The sequence below is a fragment of the Triturus cristatus genome, chromosome 12 (assembly GCF_964204655.1).
Source record: "Triturus cristatus chromosome 12, aTriCri1.1, whole genome shotgun sequence".
In the NCBI taxonomy this organism is placed as follows: domain Eukaryota; kingdom Metazoa; phylum Chordata; class Amphibia; order Caudata; family Salamandridae; genus Triturus; species Triturus cristatus.
The window spans coordinates 756705373-756731707 of NC_140595.1; the positions used below are offsets into that span (position 1 = coordinate 756705373).

Below are 26335 nucleotides of genomic sequence, written 5' to 3' on the forward strand. Positions count from 1 at the left end.
ATGGGTGCACCTTTAATTCTGCAAAGAACTGGATCCACTGGAGAGGAATCTTCAGCAGATAGAGGAGGTACCTAGCCGCATGCCTGCCAGGAGTAAATGAACCTTCTCGCACAGAGGAAGTTCTATTAAAACAAAAACTGGCCTATACACATCCTTCTGTTTCTGCGACAGGATATTTCAGAGGGATCTGTATAAAACTACAGCATCTGCTGGCACGTACGGACTATAACCGCTAACTTCCACTTCTGCCGAAAGCTGTTCAAACCGCAGTGTGTCTTAATGCGGGACACGATCTCCAGTCGCTGTGGCAGTAATTGCCTGTCACGGTTTGGCAGGACTTCACATGCAGCGACAGCCTAGAAGGACTGTGTGGACACCCTGATCCCATGGCTCGGCTAGTGAGGCAGGGAGTTCGAAGCATGCAGTAATGGCATAGGATGACAGGGGGGATATGAAGTGATGGGTGCAGCAGGTCAAGTGAGACATGCATTGTTGGTGTGACATGACTGGTGTGTGCAGTAACAATCAGCAAAACAGATGCCAATTGACTAGTGAGACGGGCAGTATCGTGAAATGAGGACTGGTGAGGCATGCACTGATGGAGCTGGTTGGTGAGTCCTGCTGTGATGTCATAATAGGGCAGGTGGGGTAGGCAACGATGGTGTGGCAGATCATGCAGGGCAGGAAGCTCGCACTCAGTGTGGCAGAAGTGTTGAGGCCACAGTGGGGGTGGGGAGTTAAGATCTGAAGGGATCGAGCAGGTAGAACCGTTGAGGCACGCAACGATACCTGGACAGATCAGTGAGACATGCAATGATGGCGTGACGTGGCTGGTGGGGCAGGCAATGATGATTTGACGTATCATGTGGGGCAGGTAATGATGGCCGGGCTAGTGAGGCATGCAGTGATGTGAGGCATGCAGTAATGGATTGGTTGAACCATGCAGTGATGTCACTGCAGAACGGATGCAGTGTGGTGTAAATATTAGTTTTGGTGTAGTGTACAGTAATATGGGCAAGGACACGGCTATAACCTCTGAAGGTAGGGGCGGAGTATTGCTACATTACCAACTATTACATCTGCGGACAGGTGCAATTTTATTGTGAAATTAAAAAATCTTCATCACATCATGATATTCTGTATTCCTACGGCCCAGCTCTCCTCCTTTAATCTTTAATATTACAGACAAAAATAAGCAAGGTTTAATCTATAATCAATACTCTTTATTGGAAAACTTAAAACTTTGCACGTCTATGACACTGAAATATGCTACCAACGAAAGTGCCTCCGAGTGTAAAAAAAAAAAAACAAGTGCCGTGAGAAATAGATGGATCTTAAAAAATTTAAGAGGATCCCCATGAGAAGGAAGAAGTGTCTGAGCGGCAAAGGAGCAACTTTGGAGAGGGACCAGGCTCAAGGAAGTGGTCCTCAGAATCGCAGTAGTAACGGGCTCCGGTGACGCTGCCAGGTTTCCAGGCTGACACTCCGTTTCAGTCACAAATGGCACAAGGGTATTGGGGGGAGGGTTGCAGACCCTGACATGATACCGGAAGAAGAGAAGATGCAGCTGGATAGGACGTTGCACTGCAGGGGTGGAAGGGGGCTTTGGGAGGGGAAGCGGGAGAGTAGGAGGCACTACAAGAAAAAGGACACTGGGAAAAGGAGTGACAGTGCAAGGGCAAAAAGGTGAGAGATGCAGCTGGAGGTGCCTTGAGGCAAAATGGAATGACTTGGAGGAGGTGAAGAAGCCTTGGAGAAGATTGCAGAGCCAAGTGGGGGAAGAAGAGAAACCAAGAGGTGGAGGCAATTGTGGGTGGGTGGTCTATGCTGTGATGTGCATCAGTACATCAACATGGCCAGTTTTATACTTAACGGTGCCCTTCGTTTTCTTGGTGGGAGCCTCGAGATGAGGAAGCATGCACCAGTGTCCCTCTATTAGTCAAGCCTTCCATGGCGGGCGTGTGGCACAGCAAAGCTGTACCACTGACCACAAACAGAGAAGGCAATTGATTTCTTTGGGTGGAGGGCAAGGCCATTAAAGTCTCCTCCATGCAGTAAATAGACAGGGGCACCTGAGAGTATGGCGCAAATTCAACCCCCCTCCTTTTGACAATAGACTAGGGCACAGCTGTAAGACAGAAGTTTCAGGCCGCCTCCAACGTGCAGGCCTTCTGGCATCAGAGACCACATAACACAACACATGGGCTCTTGGCATCGAGCCAGGCCCCTCCGTTTCACAACAAGGACTCTTGGCATCAGAGCAGGAATACTGTCATCAAGAGCCACCTACATGGTGCCCAGAGATTTTGGCATTATGGTATGCAGCTAGAATATTCTTTCATGAGGCACTCCAGTCTTCACGTCTCAGGCTCTTGTATCAAGAGAGGCTGCCTTGCAATACATTACTTCAAGAAATTCAGGCATCTCCCAATGGGCGGTCTTAGCTTTGAAGCAGGCCACCCTGTACATTAACGGGCCCACGCTATCTTTGAATTTAAATGGGCTCCAGGAATCGGGCCAGACTCTCCAGGTATCACCAAAAATGGGGCTCATGAAATTGCAGTGGAGGACACAGGTTGCTGACCTGAAAACAAAGCTTCCGGCATCAGAGCAGGGTCCACTGGCAGAAGAAAAAGGGCTGTTTGCATTAGGACAGTCTAGCATCATGACCATGGCCTAGTCACTGGCTCCCTGGTTTATAGGCGGGTTAGTGCATCTTCCGCAGTTGCTGCGTTGTATCATGCAGCCGCTTCTCTTCCAGAAAAGTGATCAGTGCATTTCGTTTGTCCACAACCTCCAGCATCATCTTCAGAATTTGGGCCTCCTCTGCTCGGTCCTTGGCAGTCTTAAACTTATCTGTAAACAAAGGAAAATTTGAATTAGGCTCATTGACAGGACTTCTTCACATACAGAAACCAATGTCTCACCCCAGAACATAAGGGAAGGTGATACAACCAGCTTGGAATCTATGCTAGAGTGAGGGCACGTCTGCTGCGAACCAGCTGAAAGTTTTTCCTCCTATCAGCCCAAACTTGGGAGTATATTCACAAGGAGCTAATGCTGCCGCAGCATACTGTTTTTTTGGCACAGTGGTGGTGCAATCAGTGCTCCACACTTCTCCACATGTACAATCTGATGCATTGGGCTCAATGCGTCAGATTGTAGAGGCCTGAGTCACATTATAACTATGCCAGGTATAATGTATGCAGGGTAGGCGTTCCCACGTTGAAAGTCACGTAGAACTGACGCAGTGAAATTTACAACTTTTCACTGTGCCACTACGACTTGACTATATCAAAAACCCTATGCCTTCGCTAAACAGGCGTAGAAATTGACGGAGGGCTTTTAAAATGGGACTCACCTCTGTGTTCTGATGCATTGCTGGAGTTGCATCAGTCTTACAACCAACACCAGTGGTGTATCACTTTAGCACCAAAAGATGCATCAGAATTTCTGACATCCATGAATCCTTGTGCCACGGAGCACTGTATTGTAAATACAGCACATCCATGGCGTTATTACAGCATTTGCATCAGGTCCAAGAAATCAGACGCATCGATGTGTCCGTTCTTGTAAATATGTCCCCTATTTTATTTCCTGTTTCTCACAATAACTTAACAGACAAGGCACACCTTTCATGTCACCATGATTTTGCCAGGAAGGACTAAAGCTCATTTCCTACCCATAAAAGTTCAGTTAGAATGAGGCCTCCTTGCAACAGTGCGATACCTTATTTTATGTAACGCACCCGCACCCCTGTGCATGCACCTCCAGTAGGCACTGAAGGGACGACAACATTATGGGCATATTCAACTCCATCATGCCTTTCGTGCCCAAAGCTGCAGGTGTGGTGACCTTCAAAGGACAGGTTTAGCTACTTAACCCCGAGTTTAGCTCATCGACCTATTGACCTCCTGTAGCATAACTCCCCCCTGTCTTTGATTACCCACTTTTTTTCCAAGGCTTATATTGTTTTTTTCTAGGCATGAAGGTATGAAATAAGGGAATGAGGTTAGTAATTTGACAGCCTCATGCTGATGAACAGAAAATGTCCCTTCCTGCACTAAAACAATCCTGGCTTTAACACAGGCACCCTTGCATCATGGCACAAGGGTGCCTGCAATTGCACTAGGCTGCCCTCTGTGTCAGTGCAGGGAGAGGGTAGGAATGCACCATCTCAGTAGATATGGCGCATTCCTTCTGTCTCCCAGTCAGGCAGCAAGTTGTCGAGCTGCGTTGAGTGACCTGTTAATAAATGAGCCCCTCAGTTTGAATGCTTTTGGTTGTCCCTGAGAGGGTTACATTAGACGACTACTTTTATTTCAATATGGGTAAAGTTCGCTATTTTTACACTTTTGGCAAGCTTAAATTATGTCAAAGTGCTTGCTCAAAATTCATGCACATAGCTACATATGGTGTGGTGACACTTTGAGGTATTTTTCAATAAATGAGAGCGCTAACCATGAAACCCATGGTGTCCAGATTTTTCAGGTCTGTATGACTTATCACCCCGAATATCCTATCTGGATGTTGGTACTACTTGCAGGCAGCCATTTTTACATCGCCCCAATACATGAAATGCTTTATTCTAGGGCTTTTGACAACCAAAGGCGTCTCTCCCGAAGTGTGGTTAGTCCCAAGCATTTTCGCTGTGTGCTAAATTCTTGTCTATGAGGAGGGAGGTGTTCGGGCCTCTTTTGCCCGACAGGCGAGCGAGCACCTCAGATCTTTGACCCAGGCAGGTATGAACAGTGCCCTAATTAAACTGGTCTATTTAACTGGGGGATCAGGCCTGTAGAACTGAGCCAGGTACTGCACAGATATTAAACTGTACTTGGACTGCCACCATGCCACACGCATGACTGCCTCATTTGGAGGACTAATGTTCCCTTAACTTCTGTGGGCGACTTCAAGCAACAGACTAATTAAGCCTCATTGCCAGCTTAGAGTACCCCTACAACCTGACCAGCTCTTCAGACTAAGAGTGGCCTGTTTAGTACATGCTTGCTTATTAGTGTTCTTTCATGACACATGCATGCATTGGAAGCTAGCCATGCTCCAGCTTCCCGTTAAGCTGTGATGGAAGACCAACACTTCCACAGAATACTTGCATGCTGTATGTTTCTTCTGCCTCAGGCTTATGTAATGGTTTTGGAAGTGCCAGGGGAAGGAGACAGAGAGAGGGCAGTGAGAGCCGACTTCATGGGCGTCCTCAGGCATTTTTTTATGGGGGGTCGGATAATGAAAAAAAATTCCAAATTGCACCGACGGTATAATACTGGCTGCACTATCTTTAAATTTGTAGGTCTCGCCTAGCGACGCAGCGCAAAGCGCTGTCGCTAGCGAGATCTATTGTTGTCGACTTGCCTCGGAAGGGGGACAGGACATGTGCACGCGCAGAAAGGACTGCAGTAATGCACGTGTACGGTGGCGTTAGCACAACTCCAAGGACAGGAGATGTGCACGCGGCAGCTTGCGCAGCGTTTACACACCTCCTGCTTCCTTGCTGAACAACGCCTCGTGTGCTGCTGCGGGGGCCCAGTGTCGGTGCAGTGACTCTCCTGTTCTGTGCAAGACGGGACAGAAAAATGCAGGTTAGTAAAGCGCCGCGGAGCATTACAACATGGGCCTTAGAAGTTTCCTGTCTCACCGAGCTCCTGGGAGGGGTTCACGATGCAGACAGCAGGAGGACTGCAGATGTGCACGCGCCAACTTGCGACGCGTTACTACACCTCGGGCTTTCTCACAGCATCTCATTGAGCTTGTTCGTTTTTGAGAGGGTGGAGGTCCCATTAGATTCTTGCAAGGTTGCTGCACGGAGTTATAGTATTCACCCACTTCACGCATCTCCTTACCTGGACAGATGCTTCAGGATCTGCTTTTTTCTTTTAAACATTTTTTATTTAAACAAAGACAGCAATGGGCAAATACATAATCAATGTAGCTACGTTAGTTCCTACCATTTTCACACTCCCTCAATGCACCTGCAATACACAGTAATTCTGGATACATAAATTTACCTGTCGCCAGCCACCCCCGCCAACAATCCCCTGCGTGTCCCTGAGTCAGAAGTCGCCGCGTCACCCGCGCCACCCCGGTCACTTCTTACCGCTACCAAATGCTTCTGCGCTCCTCCCACCTGTGCATTCTGTCTCTCCCTTCTCAGCTCTATCGTCGGTGAGACACATATGTCTCCTCTATATTTATTCCATTTTCCCCACTTACGGTCCCATTTATGTGGGCATCCCCTACCTTTGAATACCGATTTCTCCGCGAGCATGGCATGATCCATGTCCTTGGCCCAATCCCTTAGTTGCGGTATGTTGCCTATTCCCCACCTTTGGGCGATATTCCTCTTAGCCAGGCACCACCCCAATGTGACCCATTCATGCTCAATTTGCGTAAGGTCCGTATCTACCCAGACATTAAGAAGGCACCTCGCGGGTGTCGGGAGTATAGTTTTACCACATGCCCTAACCATTTGTCTAGTGACATTGGTCCAATAACTCTGTATGTGGGGGCACTCCCACAAAATATGCAGGAATGAACCTGTCTGAGTGCAGTGCCGAAGGCAGAGTGAGTCGGGTCGCCTATTAAGTTTAAACAGTAGTGTAGCATCATAGTATACTCGGTGTAGGATTCTTAACTGCACCAGGCAAAGACGCAATGGGATAGACACCTCCCTGGGCGATGATAATGCATCCTGCCAGTCCTCCTCGGCCAAGTCCTCTAGGTCCCCTTCCCAGGCCCTCCTAAGTTTCGGCATCGGGTCCACCCTATTGTTGATTAGTTTACGGTATGTGAGTGAAATGGCCCATCGGTTCATAGGGTCTAACAGGAGTCTGTCCTCTAAAGGGGAAGAGTCCGGGATGGGCGCATTTTTAGTCAGAGCCGATTCTATGGCATGGCTTATTTGCAGGTATCGAAACCCCTCCGAGGAAGCTAAGTTGTATCTGGCCTGAAGCTCCTGGAATGTTACCATTTTGCCTTTTGCCCATAGGTCGCTGACCCTGGAGATTCCTATCAGTTCCCATTTGTCGAATCCCGCCGATGTACTCAGTCTCCCCAAAATGTCTGGCTCCCAGAGAGGGGTGGCCCTCGTCAAGCGGCCCCTCCAACTCATCCGCTTCTGTACCTCATGCCACACCTCCACCGTGCGCGCCGTTGGGCCAGTAAGTCTCAGTTTCTTGTGATTGGTATAAAGAGCTCTATTATAGCCACCTGCCCCCATCAACCAGTGATCCGTGCGGAAACTCAGATCATCGTGCCTCCCAAACGCCCAGCAGTTAATGGCCGTCAATTGCGTGGCCTGGTAGTACAGGCGCAGGGCCGGCAACCCAATGCCCCCATCATACCACCCCATTGTTAACGTTGTCATTGCTATGCGGGGCGATTTATTGTCCCACAGTAAGTCTCTCAATACCATCTCAATCTGAGAAAAATAGGAATTTGGGATCGGGTTGGGCGTATTCTGTTGCGCATAAAGAAAGCGCAGCAGGGCCAGCATTTTGTATAAGGAGGCTCGACCCAACAATGTTAGTGGAAGAGATTTCCAATGTGCAACATCTGCTCGAAATAGCCTTAATACCCCCTGCAGATTCTTTTTGGTAAAGAGTGTGGTATTGGTAGTAATAAATATCCCCAGGTAAAGAAAACCTTGGGATGCTACCGGGATATCGTAGCCTCGGGGGCTACATGGGGGGTCTCCCCACAGAGAGTACATCTGGGATTTAGTCCAGTTGATTTGACACCCGGAATGCGCCCCAAAAATATGGAATATATGGAGAACGCGCCGCAATGAGCGGGCCGGAGAAGCTAGATATAGCAAGATATCGTCGGCATACAACAATATCCGGTCCTCATGGTTTTCTTTCCATCGCATACCCCTAATCTCTGGGTCACCCCTTATCCACCCCGCCAGTGGCTCGAGGACCATGGCGAACAACAGGGACGACAGAGGGCAGCCCTGCCTCGGCCGAGGGGGAAGGAGGCAGATCGATAATTATCAGGATCTGCTTTTTGATGATCCCTGCCATGGCGAGCCGACGAGGAGGATCGCGGCTCCGGGCCCCTCAAAGAGCGCTGCACCCAGCAACTCTGACTGTTCCTTCGCCACCACAAACCACACACCCGGAGATACAGGAAACGGAGCAAGCCACAGCAAAGACCTCCAGAATCCCGGCATGCCCAGTGGTGCCAGACAATCAGTGAGATGAATATCGACACAAAGTCAGAAATGTGAAGCAACGTGCTGTACTGTTATCTCTCTCAGACCCTGGCCTGAGCAGGTGGACGCAGGGTGCATTGGGTTATTGCAATACGAGAGTATTTCTACCAAGCAAATACATCTACGTGAATGCTACTTATTTTAGAACCACTCCTTACCCTTTTTATTTGCTACTGAGCATCCATCTTTGTAAGAGGCCAGTTCTGCCAGTGCAACGGAATGAGATGATGCTCACTGAACCGCCAGTGGGTGACATTTCCGGCTTGAAGTAGCTAACACTAAATTTCTTACTAAATTTACGCCACTGTTTATCAGGTTACGGGTGAACCTTTTGTAAGACTACACGACAAGCTTCCCCAACACTCACACACACAACACACCCCGGACCCCACAAACACACATGGGCCATTCAGGCGCAAGGACAAGAGACTGCAACACAGTCTATTGTGTGCGAAATAGATAAAGTACGTGCTTGCACTGAGCAACAGCAAGATATGACTGGCTACCTATGTTACCTTGTTTATTGAAGTTCCTTATTCATGAAAAACCTAATTAGAAAAATATAGATATATTATCAAACAACTTCATACTAAGATATGCTTACAGTTCTACACTTGGTTCTGATTACGTGTACACAGCACATATTTTTAATTGAGCATTAGGAGATAGATTGGAGGTAATTGTAGCCCAACCGGGGGAGCGGGTTGATCCCTTCTGCGTTTCGATCTTATATCACAACAGCAATTTTGTCAATTGTATAGCAATGATGAACATAAGTACCAATCATTTATTCCCTGGATATAGTACGAATATTCAATGGCACGATTATTTATTGGATCTATTAAATGGAATTGAGCAACCTGTGCTACTCCAAGATGGACTGCCTTTCCTAAGTATGGCTTTTGTATTGACAGGCATCGTTTATAATCATGATTTCACTGTTTATATGTACGACGTACTTCAATGCCGTCCAATGTGTGATCAGGGCTGAGTTTCAGCCAAAACGCATAGTTTTTAGGTCTCGGCTAGCATGGCTACTGGGGTGGGGGGGGGGGGGGGGGGGGGGGGCGGGCTGGGCTCTCATAGGCATGTGGCCAATACCATTAAGGGCATGGCTTAAAACAGGTAAGCTAAAAATCCGTGCTTAGGACAGTGTGCTGCCCAACTTGTATTTTGCCGTTTCTGTCATTGCATCCAGATATAACATCATACCTTCAACAAGTCAGGACTATTGGCTTTGTCAATGGTTGTTAGTTGCATAAGATAAATAAGCAGCAACTATGGCTTGTATATGATACTGACAAAGCTTACACTTAAAGCCCTGGTGACACCACGACAATGTTTCTGTTCCTGAGTTTCAAACAGAGAAGAGAAATTCAGAGAGAAAACTACTTTCTTTAAAGGGATTTCCTTCCCCTACAACGCTCACCTGGCATGGCATCATGCTGTAACTTCTCCACTAGTAAGAAGTGAGCAGTGTGAGCACGTGCACATCGAAGGGCCTGCTGTCACTGAAGTCGGGAAAAAAAACTGACCACCTGTGCCAGGGCACAAAACAGAGCCCGATAGAGACCAGTTTCGATGCCCCTTTAATAAACTACCGGTGCTCCGCACTGGTGAGACCCGGCCCACTTAAAGCCCTGCTTCATGATATATTTGTAATGCTGCGGTACTAACCTGCGCAAGACTTACAACGGGTGTGCATACAATATTTGTCAACGCAGCTCTGCCAGATTCCCTAGGCCCGTTCTCCATGTGCTGCCCCAGGCCAGGCTTATTCTTTGAATTCTGGGACTTGTAATGTTGTTTAGTCCGTTATAAAACCAGGACTGTAAGACCAAGACATCAAATAAAACAAGCTTTAAAAATTCAATAGCAAAGCAAATGGCTTTAACTTAATCAAAGGCGAGACCTATTGCATTTTCAATGCTTGTTTTAAAGGGCAAGTGAAAAATCTAGGGGGAGAAGGAGCGGGGGAAGCAGACACACTCCCCCCCCCCCCCCCCCCCCCCCCCCCCCCGTAGACGCTCATGGCTGACTTGATAAAGTGTGTCTCCAAAACCTCCTTTGACAAATCTGTGCCTCATCCTGACGCTGAATGATGGAGTAAAAGGAGCTCATTTGTGTGAGTGTTTATAAAGTGCAACTAAACTGCATGGCAGTGAAGAGTTGTGACCTAGGAAGACAACTGTTGCAATTGAACAGCTGTCTCAAAAGACAGGCTTTCAGTTGATTTCTAAAGGTGCTGAGAGAGGACAGAGGAAGAGAATCCCACAATTCAGCTGCAGTCACTGAAAAGGATCTCCCTCCAGCTGTGGGTCTGCTGTGCAGGCAACCTGAGGACTGTCCAGTGAGGCAGCATGCAGGAGTGGAGGGGAGGACAGAATATAGAGTGGATAAGGCGAGTGAACAGCTTTACGCAAAGCATGAGAGATGTAAACTAGGAGTGGACAGAATGTTTCATTCCTCTCACGGAATTGGTGTCATTTGGCGACTGAGTTACTCTTATAATGTGGAGTTACGGCTAAATTCCACCAATCCCCGAGTAGTGAAATTATTTCCTGTGAGGCTCCAGAAATGCCAACGCCAGCAAGATTTAGCGTCGCCTAGCTGCATTTATTTTATTTAAGCAATTTGTAGAGCGCGCAAATACCCTTGGGTGTCTCGGCGCTATGGACGGCTGGGTAGAGGACTGACTGGGAGCGGGTGATTTATTGGTTAAAAAGCCAGGTTTGTAATTGTTTACGGAAGGCAAACAGAGTGGAAATGATCTTGATGTGAAGGGGGAGTGTGTTCCATTGTCTGGCAGTGGCGACAGTGAATCTTCTGTCGCCCCAAGAAGCTTTCTTGGTTCTGGGGACAGTCAGCAAGTTTGCTGCTGATTAGCGTAAGGGTCTACTTGGCATGTAGAAACAGAGAGTTTTCTTAAGGAACTCAGGTCCTGTATTGTGGATTGCCTTGTAGGAAATGCTCAGGGCCTTGAACTTGGTTCTGCTTCTGATAGGTAGCCAGTGAAACTGTCGTACCACCTTGGATATTGGTTTGGACTTGGGGGTACCTGACAGAATCATTGCCAATGCGTTTTGTACCATTTGCAACTTGTTTAGGACTCTTTCCTGGGCATTGATGAGTAGATCATTGCAATAGTCTACCTTTGACATACCCAGCGTGCTGATGAGAGTCCTGCTGGTGCTAGTTTGTAGAAAAGGTAGAAGTTTTTTTATCATCCTGATGTTATAGAAGGATGAGGAGACAACTGCGTTTGCATGGTGTATGAATGAGAACTTGTCATCGAACACAACACCTAGGATTCTGACCTTTGTGACAGGAGACGGAGGTGAGCCTAGCTCTGCTGGCCACCAGGTGCATGTTCCAACGCAGGCGGTCCGGGTGAGAGGGCGGCTTCTCAAGTATATTTGCTGCAGCTCATGTCGATTTTCTACTTGAGTGGCGGCAAAATCAGCTCGAATGGCCGCACACACTTGCCCAGTGTGTGCTGATTTTTCAGCGCTACTTGCGCTACTGGCGCTAAAGTGAAGAGCAAGCAGCGCAAAATGTTTATTTGCGCTTGTTGGTGGAACTCTGGAATATCGTTTTTACGTAACTCCGCAAGTTCCCCATCCGTAATTTAAACATGATCCACTTTTCCACCAAGAGAGGAATTGCAAAATTGGGTAGATATGCTCCCAGATCCTGGTGTCTGTAAGGAGTCTAGCAGCAGTACTTTGTTACCAGCTTGTTTACATAACTTTGGCTGGAGCACCTAAACAAATGCTGTTCTCATAATCTAGACATGACTGAACTAGTGCCAGGACAACTAAAGTGTGGTAGGTGGAATGAAACAGGAGAACCCTACAGAGCAGTTAACACTGAAAGAAGCAGAAGGGTAAACTTCATTCAAGCGAGAAATGTTCATCTAAGATGATACCTTCTAAGAAGGAGTGGGCAATAACTCATCGAGGAAGAGTCACTGTGACAATGGAATTCATGGCTTTGGCTCTAATGTAAAGGTCATGTCCTTCTCAGGACCACAAGGGCCCCTGTTATCACTGACTGCACTCCTGATCTCCATGCAATATTGCTAACTATATGCCTTTGGTGTCGGCTTTTAACATACCTAGAGTTTTTTTTAAATGTTTGCCTTCCATGCTTATACACCTCTCTTAAACCCTCAATGCTCTTTTCAAACATCTCAAGCTACACTGAACTGGAGAGAGCTTCTACAGTTTGCTTACAATTTCTCTGATCCCAACATTGACTCTACATCTTCTTGAAACTGATAAGGCCCAAAACTATACCTCAAACTGGCAGAGAAAGAATCGTTCATGGTGACTAAGAAGCCGCTCTGCATGCCAAGCTTCCAAGCGGACCCCTGTCGATGCATGAAGCTTGTGTTCTGAATGCAGGTCTCACTGGAACCGTAGTAGCAAGCAGTAGGTTTTATCAGCTAGCTTCCACCCTTCTCAAGGTCTTACCATCCATATACTGATAGTGCTGCAGCTGCTGGACTAACAGGCTCTGCTGTTCCTCTAGATCCAGCTCTTGGGCTCTGCAAAGACAAAAAAGCGTAACTGAGTCAAGCATGTACTTTCACAGTGATCTCAAACTCCCAGGAGAAGATTCATGATGCCGCCGGGATCCACATCTTGGATCACATCCTCTCCACAGAAATCTGCAAAGCACAGGGCTTCCAGCAGCCAATTATTGTATATAGATCTGTCGGTTTATAAAACGTGTATGTAATACGATCTTTAACGTATAACAGAAATTTGCTTGGGGCTTGCTCACAAGTGACCAAGGCAAGTGGAACCCAGTTCTCAAGCATTCTCTGAACGCTTCGTAAACTGGACCAGCAGAGGCTCCTCCATGTAGACGTCCAGAGGCTACTCATTAAGTAGACACCTTGGCATGGAACAGCCCTGAACACCTTCATTTTACTACATGTAATCACACATGTTCCCTAGGACCCCTCAAACAATACCTGCAAACAGAACTCTTTATGCAGCAACTGAGAAAGGTACACCCAGCAGATCCACAGGGTTGGGACTATGCAACACCACATTCACATCCAGTAAAGACCCCCACACAGTGACATGCCCCTTTATGCATACAACCTCTTAGACCCCTGGGCACCCAAACATATACACATACATGTCAGGGGACGTACACTATCCACCTGCACGTCACGGCATGCGCCTCTTTTGGAATGTTTTTGAAAACACCTTTCTTTGCACATAGAAGCACACATTGCAACATGCATATTTAATTTAAACCCTTATTCAACGTGCAAGACACAATTACTCACGCTATCATGAGATCCGACTCCTCCGAAACGAGCACATTTTTGTCTTGGACCAGCAACAACCACTTGTAAATGAGCTCAGCCTGCTCATCTGACTCACAACCTATGAGCGGGGTAGGATGGTGGGTGCAAAAGAGAAACAAGGTCATTATACTCCTCCTGATGTGCAGCCAGTTCCCCTCCCCCTCCACTTCACTTGTCACCTGCCTATGCTGCCACTCCAGTAGTCCATCTTGAGATTACTGCCTCTTCACTCAACCCGTTCCATCTCACGGGCACGCTCACTCTCACCCGTCTCCACGACCTCTGTGACGCACCTTAGTGTACATCAAACTTCTCCATCTCACAACCTAAATGTCACTTCCTGACCTCCATTTCCCAAACCCCCCCTTACTGTCTTACTGCCTTGCACCCTTTTTCATGACCCCTTTAAATATCTTTTACTGACCTTAATCTTTAACGCCACTTCACGCTAGTATCATTTTGGCCTAACAACTGCTTCCCCCGGGTCCCAGCATACAATCCCAGTGGGCATCTGTTAGAAATGGGATTTCTGGTTGGCTAGGGCTTGCGCCAAAGCCAGGCAGAAACCACCACTCTAAGTCAGGGCTGGGGAGTTACACGCCAAAGATAACCCCTGCTCACCCCCTTGGTAGCTTGGCACGAGCAGTCAGGCTTATCCCGGAGGCAATGTGTAAAGCGTTTGCGCGCGCACACAGCAACAACACCCAAGGCCCACCACAAAAGAAACTCCACACAAGGTTATATATAAAAATAGCCTTTGTATTATACCAAAACACATTAGATAATATTCACACAATTTACACTGTGCCAACTGGCACTGGGCAGAATTTACAGGGGACTATTTACACAAGACAGGGCCACATGGACCACTGTCAGAATCATCACAAATCACCAATTGTAAATGTGGAAATGTAGAGCAAATAGGAAATGTAGCGCACAACCAGTAACTACTGGTCAAAGGTAAGTACACCATACGCAATCCTAAACACCTTAGGTATACATCACGCAGGGGACCATGAACTCACTAGCATAATTTCTACTAGCAAAACAATCTCCTATGCATAAACACAGTTAGGAACAGAAATAAGCATAAAGACACTGCGCAGGCGCAAAAGTACACATGTAAAAATCACCATGTACCCTAGGTGAGGGCACAACACCGGAACACTGTCCCCAGGCCAACTTGGCCTTTCAGGGGCTCAAACGCCCTTTCTCCAAATGTCAGGGCTGGACTGCGCAGGCAGCCAAGGTAGAAGGCACAAACGACCAGGCCTTCACGTTGCAGCTGCCCACTACTAGCTGTGCAGGCTGGCATGACAAAAGGGAGGCCTGGGCTCTCAATGGCCCTTTCAATAAATATGCCCGGCGTTGGAGCCACATGGCTCTGAAATAAATCTGCAGTACTGGAGCCACCTAGGCTCTGGAAGTAACTCTGCCTCCAAGAAGAAATTAGCGCGGGGAGAGCCCCACTCGGGGGACTCCTAAACACACTGCCCCAATGTTGGAGCCGTGTAGGCTCGGAGAACCAACTAGGGCCCCAAGTCAATTGAGCCCCGGCACCAAGGAGGGGGGCACCGCTCTGAGGCTCTTAAAATAAAATCAACCCCAGACGTTGGAGCCTCACAGGCTCTGTAAGAATACTGCCCCAAAGGTTGGAGTCCCACTCGGGGACTCTGACTGAAGAAATGCCCCCAGACGTTGGAGCGCCCCCCCCCCCCCTATCAGGCGGGGGCCGCTCAGGAAATAGACCGGTCTGGGACCGGCACCCACAACACCCGCACGGAGTCCCCCAGCCCTTTCTGACTCACCGGGCTGTTCTCTGGATCTTCTCCTCTGGGGCGGTGGAGCTTCCCTTCCGTTGGGGAGGCTCCGGCGGCAGGACGGCCTTCTCGGCGGCGGGGGCAGGCACCGACAATGTGCCTCGTGCCCCCTCCGTCTCAGCAGTCTCCTCTCTTCCGTAGAAGTGTGGGGTAGGCTCCCGTCGGCTTCCGGTTTCCTTCTTCCAGTACAGGAGCGCGGGGTAGGCTCCCGTCGCTTCCTGCTTGAAGTCCCGCCCACGTCCTCACACAGGTTGCCTGGCTTCCTGTTTCGGACCGGGCTGCGGCGGTAATCCTCTTCTCTCCTCACCAAAGCACGGGGTAGGCACCCGCAAGAGCACCGCAATGCGGGGTGGGCACCCGCTTTATGATAGGTAAATCTTCCAGGCGGCAATAGTGCGGGGTGGGCTCCCGCTCAAAAGGGCACAAATCGGGGGAATCCCTACGTCGGGATTACCTTGATTATTACCGCAGCTCAGCACTGCAAATTAATAACTGGAGCGCTTTCCACGTGCCAGGGCAGAATCCCCAGCCCTCTCTAGATTCAGGGAAAGCGCGCTTCAGGGCAAAGTTCCAAGCCCAGGAAAAAGTCTTTCAGAAGGCAGGGGGGCAAGAGCTGGGCCCAGGGGCCAGCTCACAGGGCCCTCCAGGCAGGGAGGCAGTCCCCAGTGGCGGTCCACCTGGCGCCCAGCAGCAGCAGCAGCAGGCCCCCCTCAAATTAGGATCAGCATCGAACATTTTACATGGGGTCACAGCCCCTTTTTATACACAGGTTTCCTTTGTCTCAAGGTGCAGGGAAGGGGCGAACCAGATGCAACTGGTTCCTGAGCACTTTGTTTTGCTCAGCCCCTCTCCCTATTCACAGAATAGGCCAGGGACATCAGTCGCACCACAGGGGGCGGAGCTAGCATTGTGTGGGGAAAGCCCAGCCCTATTCAGGTCCCAGGTGTACTCCTCCCACTCATCAACATGCAGAGCTCTCCACTCACCACTGGGGCAGACCCATCCTGACTCCTGTAGCCAGGCACACCAGCCAATCACACGCCAGACAGTCACTGCACCTTTATGCCAGCGTCTAGAAGTGGCACTTCTACACTAGCCACAGTACCGCCACACACATCATCGCGCAGCATTCACTCTCACGAGTTCGCACATATCAAACTCGTCCCTGCACTCCCCACGCATCAGGAACTACCAGGGACACACACATTCCCCATGCATTTCTATGGGAGGGCAGGCCGTTCTCACTAAACCATACACAGAGCGCACACGCTTTCCACTGGGACACAGTGTGAAAGCGCCTAGAGGCCTAAAACCACTAGTACTCCATAGGGAAAAGCTAATATACTCGCAAAAAGTTTAGGGGTGAACCTGCCAGAAGGGCCAAGTCCAACACAACCCCCTTCCAGCCAAAACGCAGGGTAGACCAATCACCAGGTCTTCCCTGCTTGGGGCGATAAAACACGGACGCAGGCCCGCAACGGCAGGGACACTCTCCAGTTTTACGCCACTCTGAACCCACGTGGTTCCCTCTGAAAAAACTCGGCGGACTAACTGGGCTACCCCACTGGTACTCCTCAGCTGTCCGCGGCCAGGACCAGGCCCTAGGCCATCCAGATACCACTGGTCCTTGCCTAACCACAGAGTGGGGGGTAGTAACCCCTGGCACATAGTAACCATTCTCCACTCTACCCCTCATCAGGGCAGTTCTAAGCTGCCACTGATCTTCCAGCCTAGGGTCTGTACCCTCAAGCTGGCCAACAGTCACGGGCGAGGCTCTCCTCCCCCTACCTCTTCTTCTAGGGTTCCGTCCTCTCTTCCTCTGAGAGGCGACCTCGTAACACAAATCACCCACCAGCTCAGGACCTCTTCCTGAGAACTGGTCTCCCAACCTAGGGTTTAACCCCTCAGGTTGCACCGGGGTCAGAGGCAAGGACTCCCTCCCTCTGCACCCCCTTCCAGAGTCTGGCACCCTCCCAACTGGAGTGGTGCCCCTAGCAGCTACATTGGTCAGGACACTGCTTACAGCCGTCCTTCCCTCCAGGTCAGGCTGATCCTGAACCTGGCCTCCCAACCATGGGTCTAAACCCTTTGGCAGAGTACTTGCCTGGCACTCCAGGACTTCTGGGGACATACACACCATCCCCCCCCCGAGGGTAACATATGCCTCATATGTTGCGTGACAGTCTGCCTGGCGCAAATCTCCCGTCCCCTGTCCACCTGACAGTGCGTGAAGATCCCCCAGGACAGACGTGTGGTCACCATGGTCACCTCTAGGAGACTCAGCCCTCCCGGCTGGTCCCTGACCCACTGGCTCCTCCACTGGGGAACACAGCCCCATGCCACCCCTCTCGCTGGACTTCTGTACCCTCCCTACTGGAGCGGCACTGCCAGACACCAGAACCACTGGAGCTCTACTTACAGATGCTCCTGATTCTCCATACACTAGGTGATCCTCCTCAAATGGACTAACCGGACAGCCTAGGCCCCAACCTGGTGTTCCCTGAAGAAACCATCCAGGCTCAGTCTGGGTTTCGGGCCTCCGGGGACTCGAAGTCACACACTCACTCCCACTCCACTGAGATAGGACGTGAGCCCCTACACCCCTCTCACTACTCTGGGACCTAGCTGGGCTACTCTGAGCCTCTTCCCCAATACTGGACGGGAAGATACCTGAGCCACTACTGTTGGAAGTACTCTCCCATACCTCATCAGAACCTTGGGCCCTTTCCCAGCAGTCTGCTTCCTCTGCCAGGGTCCAAGGACAAAGGGAGTCATACCTCAACAGGTGGTGGCGCAACCCGGGATACCAACTACTGAGCATCTGCTCTTTGATAACCAGATCATACAGGTCCGGAATAACCACGTTCCGGGTTAAGCATCACCCAATCGTTCAGTGCATCATCACATTCATCCACAAACTCCTCCCAAGACTGGTGAGACAACTTCCTACTGTCCCTGAACTTCAACCTGTACTCCTCCTCTGGGAACAAGGTACCATACTCGGGGAACTGGGAATGGGACGTCCTGCACTGGACTCTATATCGCTGCCACCACTGGACTCTACCCTCCCTGGGGAATCGAAAACCACAACTGCACTTAGGGGCTATTCTACCCTCTTGAGCTAATTTCTCCCTGGCGAAGGCCCTCTCAGCCTCCGCCATCCTCTCCTGCGCTAAGACCCTCTCGGTCTCAAACTTTTTCTCCTCCACATTCAGCTGCGCTATTTCCTTGGCATGCTCTAACCTGAGCTTCTCCAAAGCCAGCTGATGCTCCCTTTCTTCCCTCCTATCAACCCACTCCTCTGGGGACAGGAAAAGGGATGGGGCGCTGCTCCCGACACTGGACCCAGCAAGGGACTCCCTATCTATGGGGTCTTCACTATCTACTGGCGTCCCTGTCCTGTCACTTTCTTCCTCCTCTTCAGACTCCTCAGGGCTCCCCTCAGACCCACCACCCTCCTGGCGTGCGGCCCGGGCCCTCTCCTCCTCACTGAGCTCACGTTCCCATTCATCTTTCTGCCAATTGATCAGGTTCTCCCTAAGTTTTGACTGGGAATCTGACACACTCACTGCTATGTGTCTCTCCTCACAAAACTCAACCAACTCATACATACTGTATCTAAACAGACCACAGAAATTAAAAGCAGACTCCATTTTGGCAGGACGCTCAGGGACACGTGCAACACAAGGGACCTAAGTGTCTGAGCTGAAGCAAGAGTACACAATTAAAAAAATGACACTTTTAGGAGATAAATTAAAAAATAAACCTCAGAACAATAATCCCCTAACACGTGATTATCTAAAATGCAGTTTTGTAGTGCAGCCAGTCGTCGCTGTGGTACTGCGCAAACGCAAGTCCTAATCCCACCGCTGATCACCAAGGTTAGAAATGGGATTTCTGGTTGGCTAGGGCTTGCGCCAAAGCCAGGCAGAAACCACCACTCAGTCAGGGCTGGGGAGTTACACGCCAAAGATAACCCCTGCTCACCCCCTTGGTAGCTTGGCACGAGCAGTCAGGCTTATCCCGGAGGCAATGTGTAAAGCGTTTGCGCGCGCACACAGCAACAACACCCAAGGCCCACCACAAAAGAAACTCCACACAAGGTTATATATAAAAATAGCCTTTGTATTATACCAAAACACACTAGATAATATTCACACAATTTACACTGTGCCAACTGGCACTGGGCAGAATTTACAGGGGACTATAAACACAAGACAGGGCCACATGGACCACTGTCAGAATCCTCACAAATCACCAATTATAAATGTGGAAATGTAGAGCAAATAGGAAATGTAGCGCACAACCAGTAACTACTGGTCAAAGGTAAGTACACCATACGCAATCCTAAACACCTTAGGTATACATCACGCAGGGGACCATGAACTCACTAGCATAATTTCTACTAGCAAAACAATCTCCTATGCATAAACACAGTTAGGAATAGAAATAAGCATAAAGACACCGCGCAGGCGCAAAAGTACACATCTAAAAATCACCATGTACCCTAGGTGAGGGCACAACACCGGAACACTGTCCCCAGGCCAACTTGACCTTTCAGGGGCTCAAACGCCCTCTGTCCAAATGTCAGGGCTGGACTGCGCAGGCAGCCAAGGTAGAAGGCGCAAAGGACCAGGCCTACACGTTGCAGCTGCCCACTACTTGCTGGGCAGCTGTGCAGGCTGGCATGACAAAAGGGAGGCCTGGGCTCTCAATGGCCCTTTCAATAAATATGCCCGGCGTTGGAGCCACACGGTTCTGAAACAAATCTGCAGTACTGGAGCCAACTAGGCTCTGGAAGTAACTCTGCCTCCAAGAAGAAATTAGCGCGGGGAGAGCCCCACTCGGGGGACTCCTAAACACACTGCCCCAATGTTGGAGCCGTGTAGGCTCAGAGAACCAACTAGGGCCCCAAGTCAATTGAGCCCCGGCACCAAGGGGGGGGGGGGGGGGCACCGCTCTGAGGCTCTTAAAATAAAATCAACCCCAGACGTTGGAGCCTCACAGGCTCTGTAAGAATACTGCCCCACTCGGGGACTCTGACTGAAGAAATGCCCCCAGACGTTGGAGCGCCCCCCCCACCCCTATCAGGCGGGGGCCGCTCAGGAAATAGACCGGTCTGGGACCGGCACCCACAACACCCGCACGGAGTCCCCCAGCCCTTTCTGACTCACCGGGCTGTTCTCTGGATCTTCTCCTCTGGGGCGGTGGAGCTTCCCTTCTGTTGGGGAGGCTCCGGCGGCAGGACGGCCTTCTCGGCGGCAGGGGCAGGCACCGACAATGTGCCTCGGGCCCCCTCCGTCTCAGCAGTCTCCTCTCTGCCGTAGAAGTGTGGGGTAGGCTCCCGTCGGCTTCCGGTTTCCTTCTTCCAGTACAGGAGCGCGGGGTAGGCTCCCGTCGCTTCCTGCTTGAAGTCCCGCCCACGTCCTCACACAGGTTGCCTGGCTTCCTGTTTCGGACCGGGCTGCGGCGGTGATCCTCTTCTCTCCTCACCGAAGCACGGGGTAGGCACCCGCAAGAGCACCGCAATGCGGGGTGGGCACCCGCTTTATGATAGGTAAATCTTCCAGGGGCAATAGTGCGGGGTGGGCTCCCGCTCAAAAGGGCACAAATCGGGGGAATCCCTACGTCGGGATTACCTTGATTATTACCGCAGCTCAGCACTGCAAATTAATAACTGGAGCGCTTTCCACGTGCCAGGGCAGAATCCCCAGCCCTCTCTAGATTCAGGGAAAGCGCGCTTCAGGGCAAAGTTCCAAGCCCAGGAAAAAGTCTTTCAGAAGGCAGGGGGGCAAGGGCTGGGCCCAGGGGCCAGCTCACAGGGCCCTCCAGGCAGGGAGGCAGTCCCCAGTGGCGGTCCACCTGGCGCCCAGCAGCAGCAGCAGCAGGTCCCCCTCAAATTAGGATCAGCATCGAACATTTTACATGGGGTCACAGCCCCTTTTTATACACAGGTTTCCTTTGTCTCAAGGTGCAGGGAAGGGGCGAACCAGATGCAACTGGTTCCTGAGCACTTTGTTTTGCTCAGCCCCTCTCTCTATTCACAGAATAGGCCAGGGACATCAGTCGCACCACAGGGGGCGGAGCTAGCATTGTGTGGGGAAAGCCCAGCCCTATTCAGGTCCCAGGTGTACTCCTCCCACTCATCAACATGCAGAGCTCTCCACTCACCACTGGGGCAGACCCATCCTGACTCCTGGAGCCAGGCACACCAGCCAATCACACGCCAGACAGTCACTGCACCTTTATGCCAGCGTCTAGAAGTGGCACTTCTACACTAGCCACAGTACCGCCACACACATCATCGCACAGCATTCACTCTCACCAGTTCGCACATATCAAACTCGACCCTGCACTCCCCACGCATCAGGAACTACCAGGGACACACACATTCCCCATGCATTTCTATGGGAGGGCAGGCCGTTCTCACTAAACCATACACAGAGCGCACACGCTTTCCACTGGGACACAGTGTGAAAGCGCCTAGAGGCCTAAAACCACTAGTACTCCATAGGGAAAAAGCTAATATACTCGCAAAAAGTTTAGGGGTGAACCTGCCAGAAGGGCCAAGTCCAACAGCATCTTTGCAAACCCTGTGATTTAACTAGTCTGCTTTGCCAGTTTTAGGAGCAGGTCACTTGTGCCTAGTATCAAGCACTGTTACTAAATCTGCAACCTCAACATTTTATGAAACAGAGGTCAAAAGGTGCCCAATGGGCAGTCAAGGTTGGTACGAGGTGTCTTCCTGTATTGTCACTGCAGTGAAGGGGAGTCAAAGGGCGTGTAATGTTACCTCCTGTGAAGTCGCAATGCGCATGTGCCAGTTATGCAGACCTTGGGACTGTTTCCTGTGGCATTCAGTGGTTAAAGTACAATATCCTGACACCACCTGTGTCCTCACCTTGCAAAGGTGCTTCGTCCCTAAAAGTATAGGTTTGTGATGTTATTTCTGCTACTCTTATGATATTTAAGGTATTGTGCGAACCTTACAATTCCGGTGTCCATCTATACTGCCAACTCCATCTTTCTTCACTTTCTCTACAATTTTTCCCTCAACCCCATGGCTCGAGTTACTAACTAGTCCGTTCTCCTCCTCATTCATGTCCCGTCTCTGTTACAACCTTCCATGGATGCACCACCTTACGGCCATACCTCCTCCAGCGGTCATTCCGGTTTTCCACCCCTGCGCACTAAGCCTGCCAATGCCTTTCCCGCCCCTTCCAGTCCTTCCTGATTCTTCATGCCCACCTTACTGTGAATCCTCCTCCATGCCCTTCATTGGCCATCCGTCCTTTTTGCTGCTCGGCCCTCCATGCTCCCAGAGCCATTCCTCCTTCTGCACACCTCCAAGGCCTACTTGTCAATGTTGGCACATTTGTCTCCTCTTTTGCTTCCTTCACCTCCTGTCATTCCCCCATCCCATCCCACAACAACTTAACCATCACTCACATGTCCTCAGGGACTGCTCCAGCTCTATGCCCCTCTGCTCGAGAACTCTGAACTGCTCCTCGATCTCCTCCAGGCGCCTCTGTATGGACTGAAAGAAAAAGACAGGTCAGCAGTGCTTCTAGCACAGCCCTCCATCGCCTGCGCGGATACCCAACCTGTACCATTCTCTTCAGCTAACATGCTTACATGGATTCCTCTGTCCTCCCGATTACCATTAATCCAGGGACTAATAATTAGTCGCCTGGACTATGGCAATGCACTTTTTGCCTCTATTAATGAGAACCTCCTGAACAAATTACAGGTTCTTCAAAATACAGTAGCCAGAATGGCCCTTGATCTACCCGCCCGTACTTCCTCTGCCCCCTGTCTGAAGGCGCTTCACTGGCTCCCCATTAAAAAACGTATTAAGTTTAAAATGTGCTGCCTAGTCCATAAATCACTGAATGGCAAAGGTCCAGTCTACCTAGCAAACAAATTGACGAACTACCGCCCTGCTAGAACACTTAGATCTTCCAGTCTTCACCTCCTAGCGGTCCCCAAAGTACGAACCGTCAGAAATGGAGATAGATCCTTCTCCAAAATTGCCCCAGAAAGCTGGAATACTCTGCCTCTACACATAAGACTTGAACCCAGCCATCAGAGATTCCGCAAACTTCTAAATACATGGCTATTTTAATTCTGCATATCTCCTACCTCACCATCTGAACATCTGTCGGCGCTATGAGACCTTCGGGTGATATACGCGCCTTACAAAAACCAATACATAGACACATAGACATCAATCCGTATAACTCCCAACCAATACCCCCTACACCATCGCCTACAGCTCCCGCACAGAGGGCACTCATACTATAACCTACAGCCAGTGCTCCTGCCCCTTACCCTACAGCTCCACCAAAGCCGGCGCTCCTGCAGCTCTTCCTGCCGCCTTCCACTAAGGTTCTGTCACAGCCAGCGCTTACAGACCGTCAGCCACCTCTCTTACCAGTTTTCATTACAGCTCTTCTACAGATTGTGCATTCTATCGTTATGAGAGGCTTTGTGAAGGGATAACTATAAAAGCAGTTTTTTACATGAAATGAAGGGTTGAGTTACCTGTGCTGTGCAAAACCTCTTCATCTCTTCCTCCTTTGCTCTCCGTTGCAAGGTCCGCACTTTACTGCTTTCAATTCTGCTGATGGGTCTCACCTGATGAGATTGAAGTCACAGTCCCAAATGTTAATCTTCTTCCAAGCTAGTCTTCCCCACCAGATCACAGCTGCAGAACCCCTAGATCACAACCTTAGATACCCCTTTCCTAAGAGACCACAACTTTAGCCCTATCCCACTTCTGACCAGGCCCTCTATCGCCAGGACTCCGCAGACTGGAGCCCAGTGCTTCCAGACTGCAGACCGGCGCCCAGTGCTTCCAGGCTGCAGACTGGAGCTCCTCCAGTGCTTCCAGACCGCAGACCGGAGCACAGCGCTTCCAGGCCGCAGACTGGAGCTCCTCCAGTGCTTCTAGACTGGGGTCCAGCGCTAGCTCAGCAGCTTCCATACCCGCAGACTGAAGGCCAGCACTTCCAGACCGCAGACTGAAGCCCAGCGCTTCCAGACACGCAGACTGAAGCCCAGCGCTAGCTCAGCAGCTTCCATACCCGCAGACTGAAGGCCAGCACTTCCAGACCGCAGACTGAAGCCCAGCGCTTCCAGACACGCAGACTGAAGCCCAGCGCTTCCAGACACGCAGACTGAAGCCCAGCGCTTCCAGACACGCAGACTGAAGCCCAGCGCTTCCAGACACGCAGACTGAAGCCCAGCGCTTCCAGACACGCAGACTGAAGCCCAGCGCTTCCAGACGGCATACTGAAGCCCAGCGCTTCCAGACCGCAAACCAAAGCGCGGCGCTTCCAGACCGCAAACCGGGAGCCCAGCGCTTCCAGACCGCAAACCGGGAGCCCAGCGCTTCCAGGCCGCAAACCGGGAGCCCAGCGCTTCCAGGCCGCAAACCAGAGCCCAGTGCTTCCAGAACAGAGTTCCTCTAGTGCTTCCAGATCGCAGACTGTAGCCCAGTGCTTCCAGACCACAGACCAGAGCGCAGTGCTTCCAGACCAGAGCGCAGTGCTTCCAGACCAGAGCGCAGTGCTTCCAGACCAGAGCTCCTCTAGTACTTCCAGACCGCAGACCAGAGCCCAGTGCTTCCAGACCGCAGACCAGAGCCCAGTGCTTCCAGACCAGAGCTCCTCTAGTACTTCCAGCCCGGAGCCCATTGCTTCCAGAACACAGACCAGAGCCCATTGCTTCCAGAACACAGACCAGAGCCCATTGCTTCCAGAACACAGACCAGAGCGCAGTGCTTCCAGACCAGAGCTCCTCTAGTACTTCCAGACCGCAGACCGGAGGCCATTGCTTCCAGAACACAGACCAGAGCCCATTGCTTCCAGAACACAGACCAGAGCCCATTGCTTCCAGAACACAGACCAGAGCCCAGTGCTTCCAGAACAAAGACCAGAGCCCAGTGCTTCCAGAACAAAGACCAGAGCCCAGTGCTTCCAGAACAAAGACCAGAGCCCAGTGCTTCCAGAACGCAGACCAGAGCCCAGTGCTTCCAGACCGCAGACCAGAGCCCAGTGCTTCCAGACCAGAGCTCCTCTAGTACTTCTAGCCCGGAGCCCATTGCTTCCAGAACACAAACCATAGCCCATTGCTTCCAGAACACAGACCAGAGCCCATTGCTTCCAGAACACAGACCAGAGCCCATTGCTTCCAGAACACAGACCAGAGCCCAGTCCTTTCAGAACACAGACCAGAGCTTTCAGAACACAGACTAGAGCCCAGTGCTTTCAGAACACAGACCAGAGGCCAGTGCTTCCAGACCGGAGCTCCTCCAGTGCTTCCAGACCACAGACCGGAGCCCAGTGCTTCCAGGCCACAGAATGGAGCCCACTTCTTCCAGACCGCAGACTGATGCCCAGTGCTTCCAAGCCACAGACCGGGGAACAGTGCTTCCAGGCCGCAGACTGGAGCTCCTCCAGTGCTTCCAGGCCGCAGACTGGAGCCCAGTGCTCAGACTGCAGACCACAGATCAAAGCCCAGCGCTTCCAGACCGCATACCAGAGCCCAGCGCTTCCAGACCGCAGACCAGAGCCCAGCGCTTCCAGACCGCAGACCAGAGCCCAGCGCTTCCAGACCGCAGACCAGAGCCCAGCGCTTCCAGACCGCAGACCAGAGCCCAGCGCTTCCAGACCGCAGACCAGAGCCCAGCGCTTCCAGACCGCAGACCAGAGCCCAGCGCTTCCAGACCGCAGACCAGAGCCCAGCGCTTCCAGACCGCAGACCAGAGCCCAGCGCTTCCAGACCGCAGACCAGAGCCCAGCGCTTCCAGACCGCAGACCAGAGCCCAGCGCTTCCAGACCGCAGACCAGAGCCCAGCACTTCCAGACCGCAGACCAGAGCCCAGCGCTTCCAGACCGCAGACCAGAGCCCAGTGCTTCCAGACCGCAGACCGGAGCCCAGCGCTTCCAGACCGCAGAC

The 26335-nt window shown here is 51.0% G+C and overlaps 1 protein-coding gene across 3 annotated transcripts in view; it reads right to left on the bottom strand.

Moving 5' to 3' along the window:
* Window positions 1–1196: 1196 nt before the first annotated feature.
* The window catches only part of MICAL1 (microtubule associated monooxygenase, calponin and LIM domain containing 1), a 398198-nt gene continuing 373059 nt past the window's right edge, over window positions 1197–26335 (bottom strand). For all 3 annotated transcript variants that reach the window (XM_085639238.1, XM_085639240.1, XM_085639239.1), the window contains 5 exons: window positions 23918–24010; window positions 22823–22910; window positions 13533–13632; window positions 12703–12776; window positions 1197–2856 (listed from right to left, as the gene is read on the bottom strand). In XM_085639238.1, coding sequence (XP_085495364.1) covers window positions 2708–2856; window positions 12703–12776; window positions 13533–13632; window positions 22823–22910; window positions 23918–24010 — 504 coding nt within the window. In that variant the 3' untranslated portion in view covers window positions 1197–2707. The remainder of the gene's footprint in view (window positions 2857–12702; window positions 12777–13532; window positions 13633–22822; window positions 22911–23917; window positions 24011–26335) is intronic.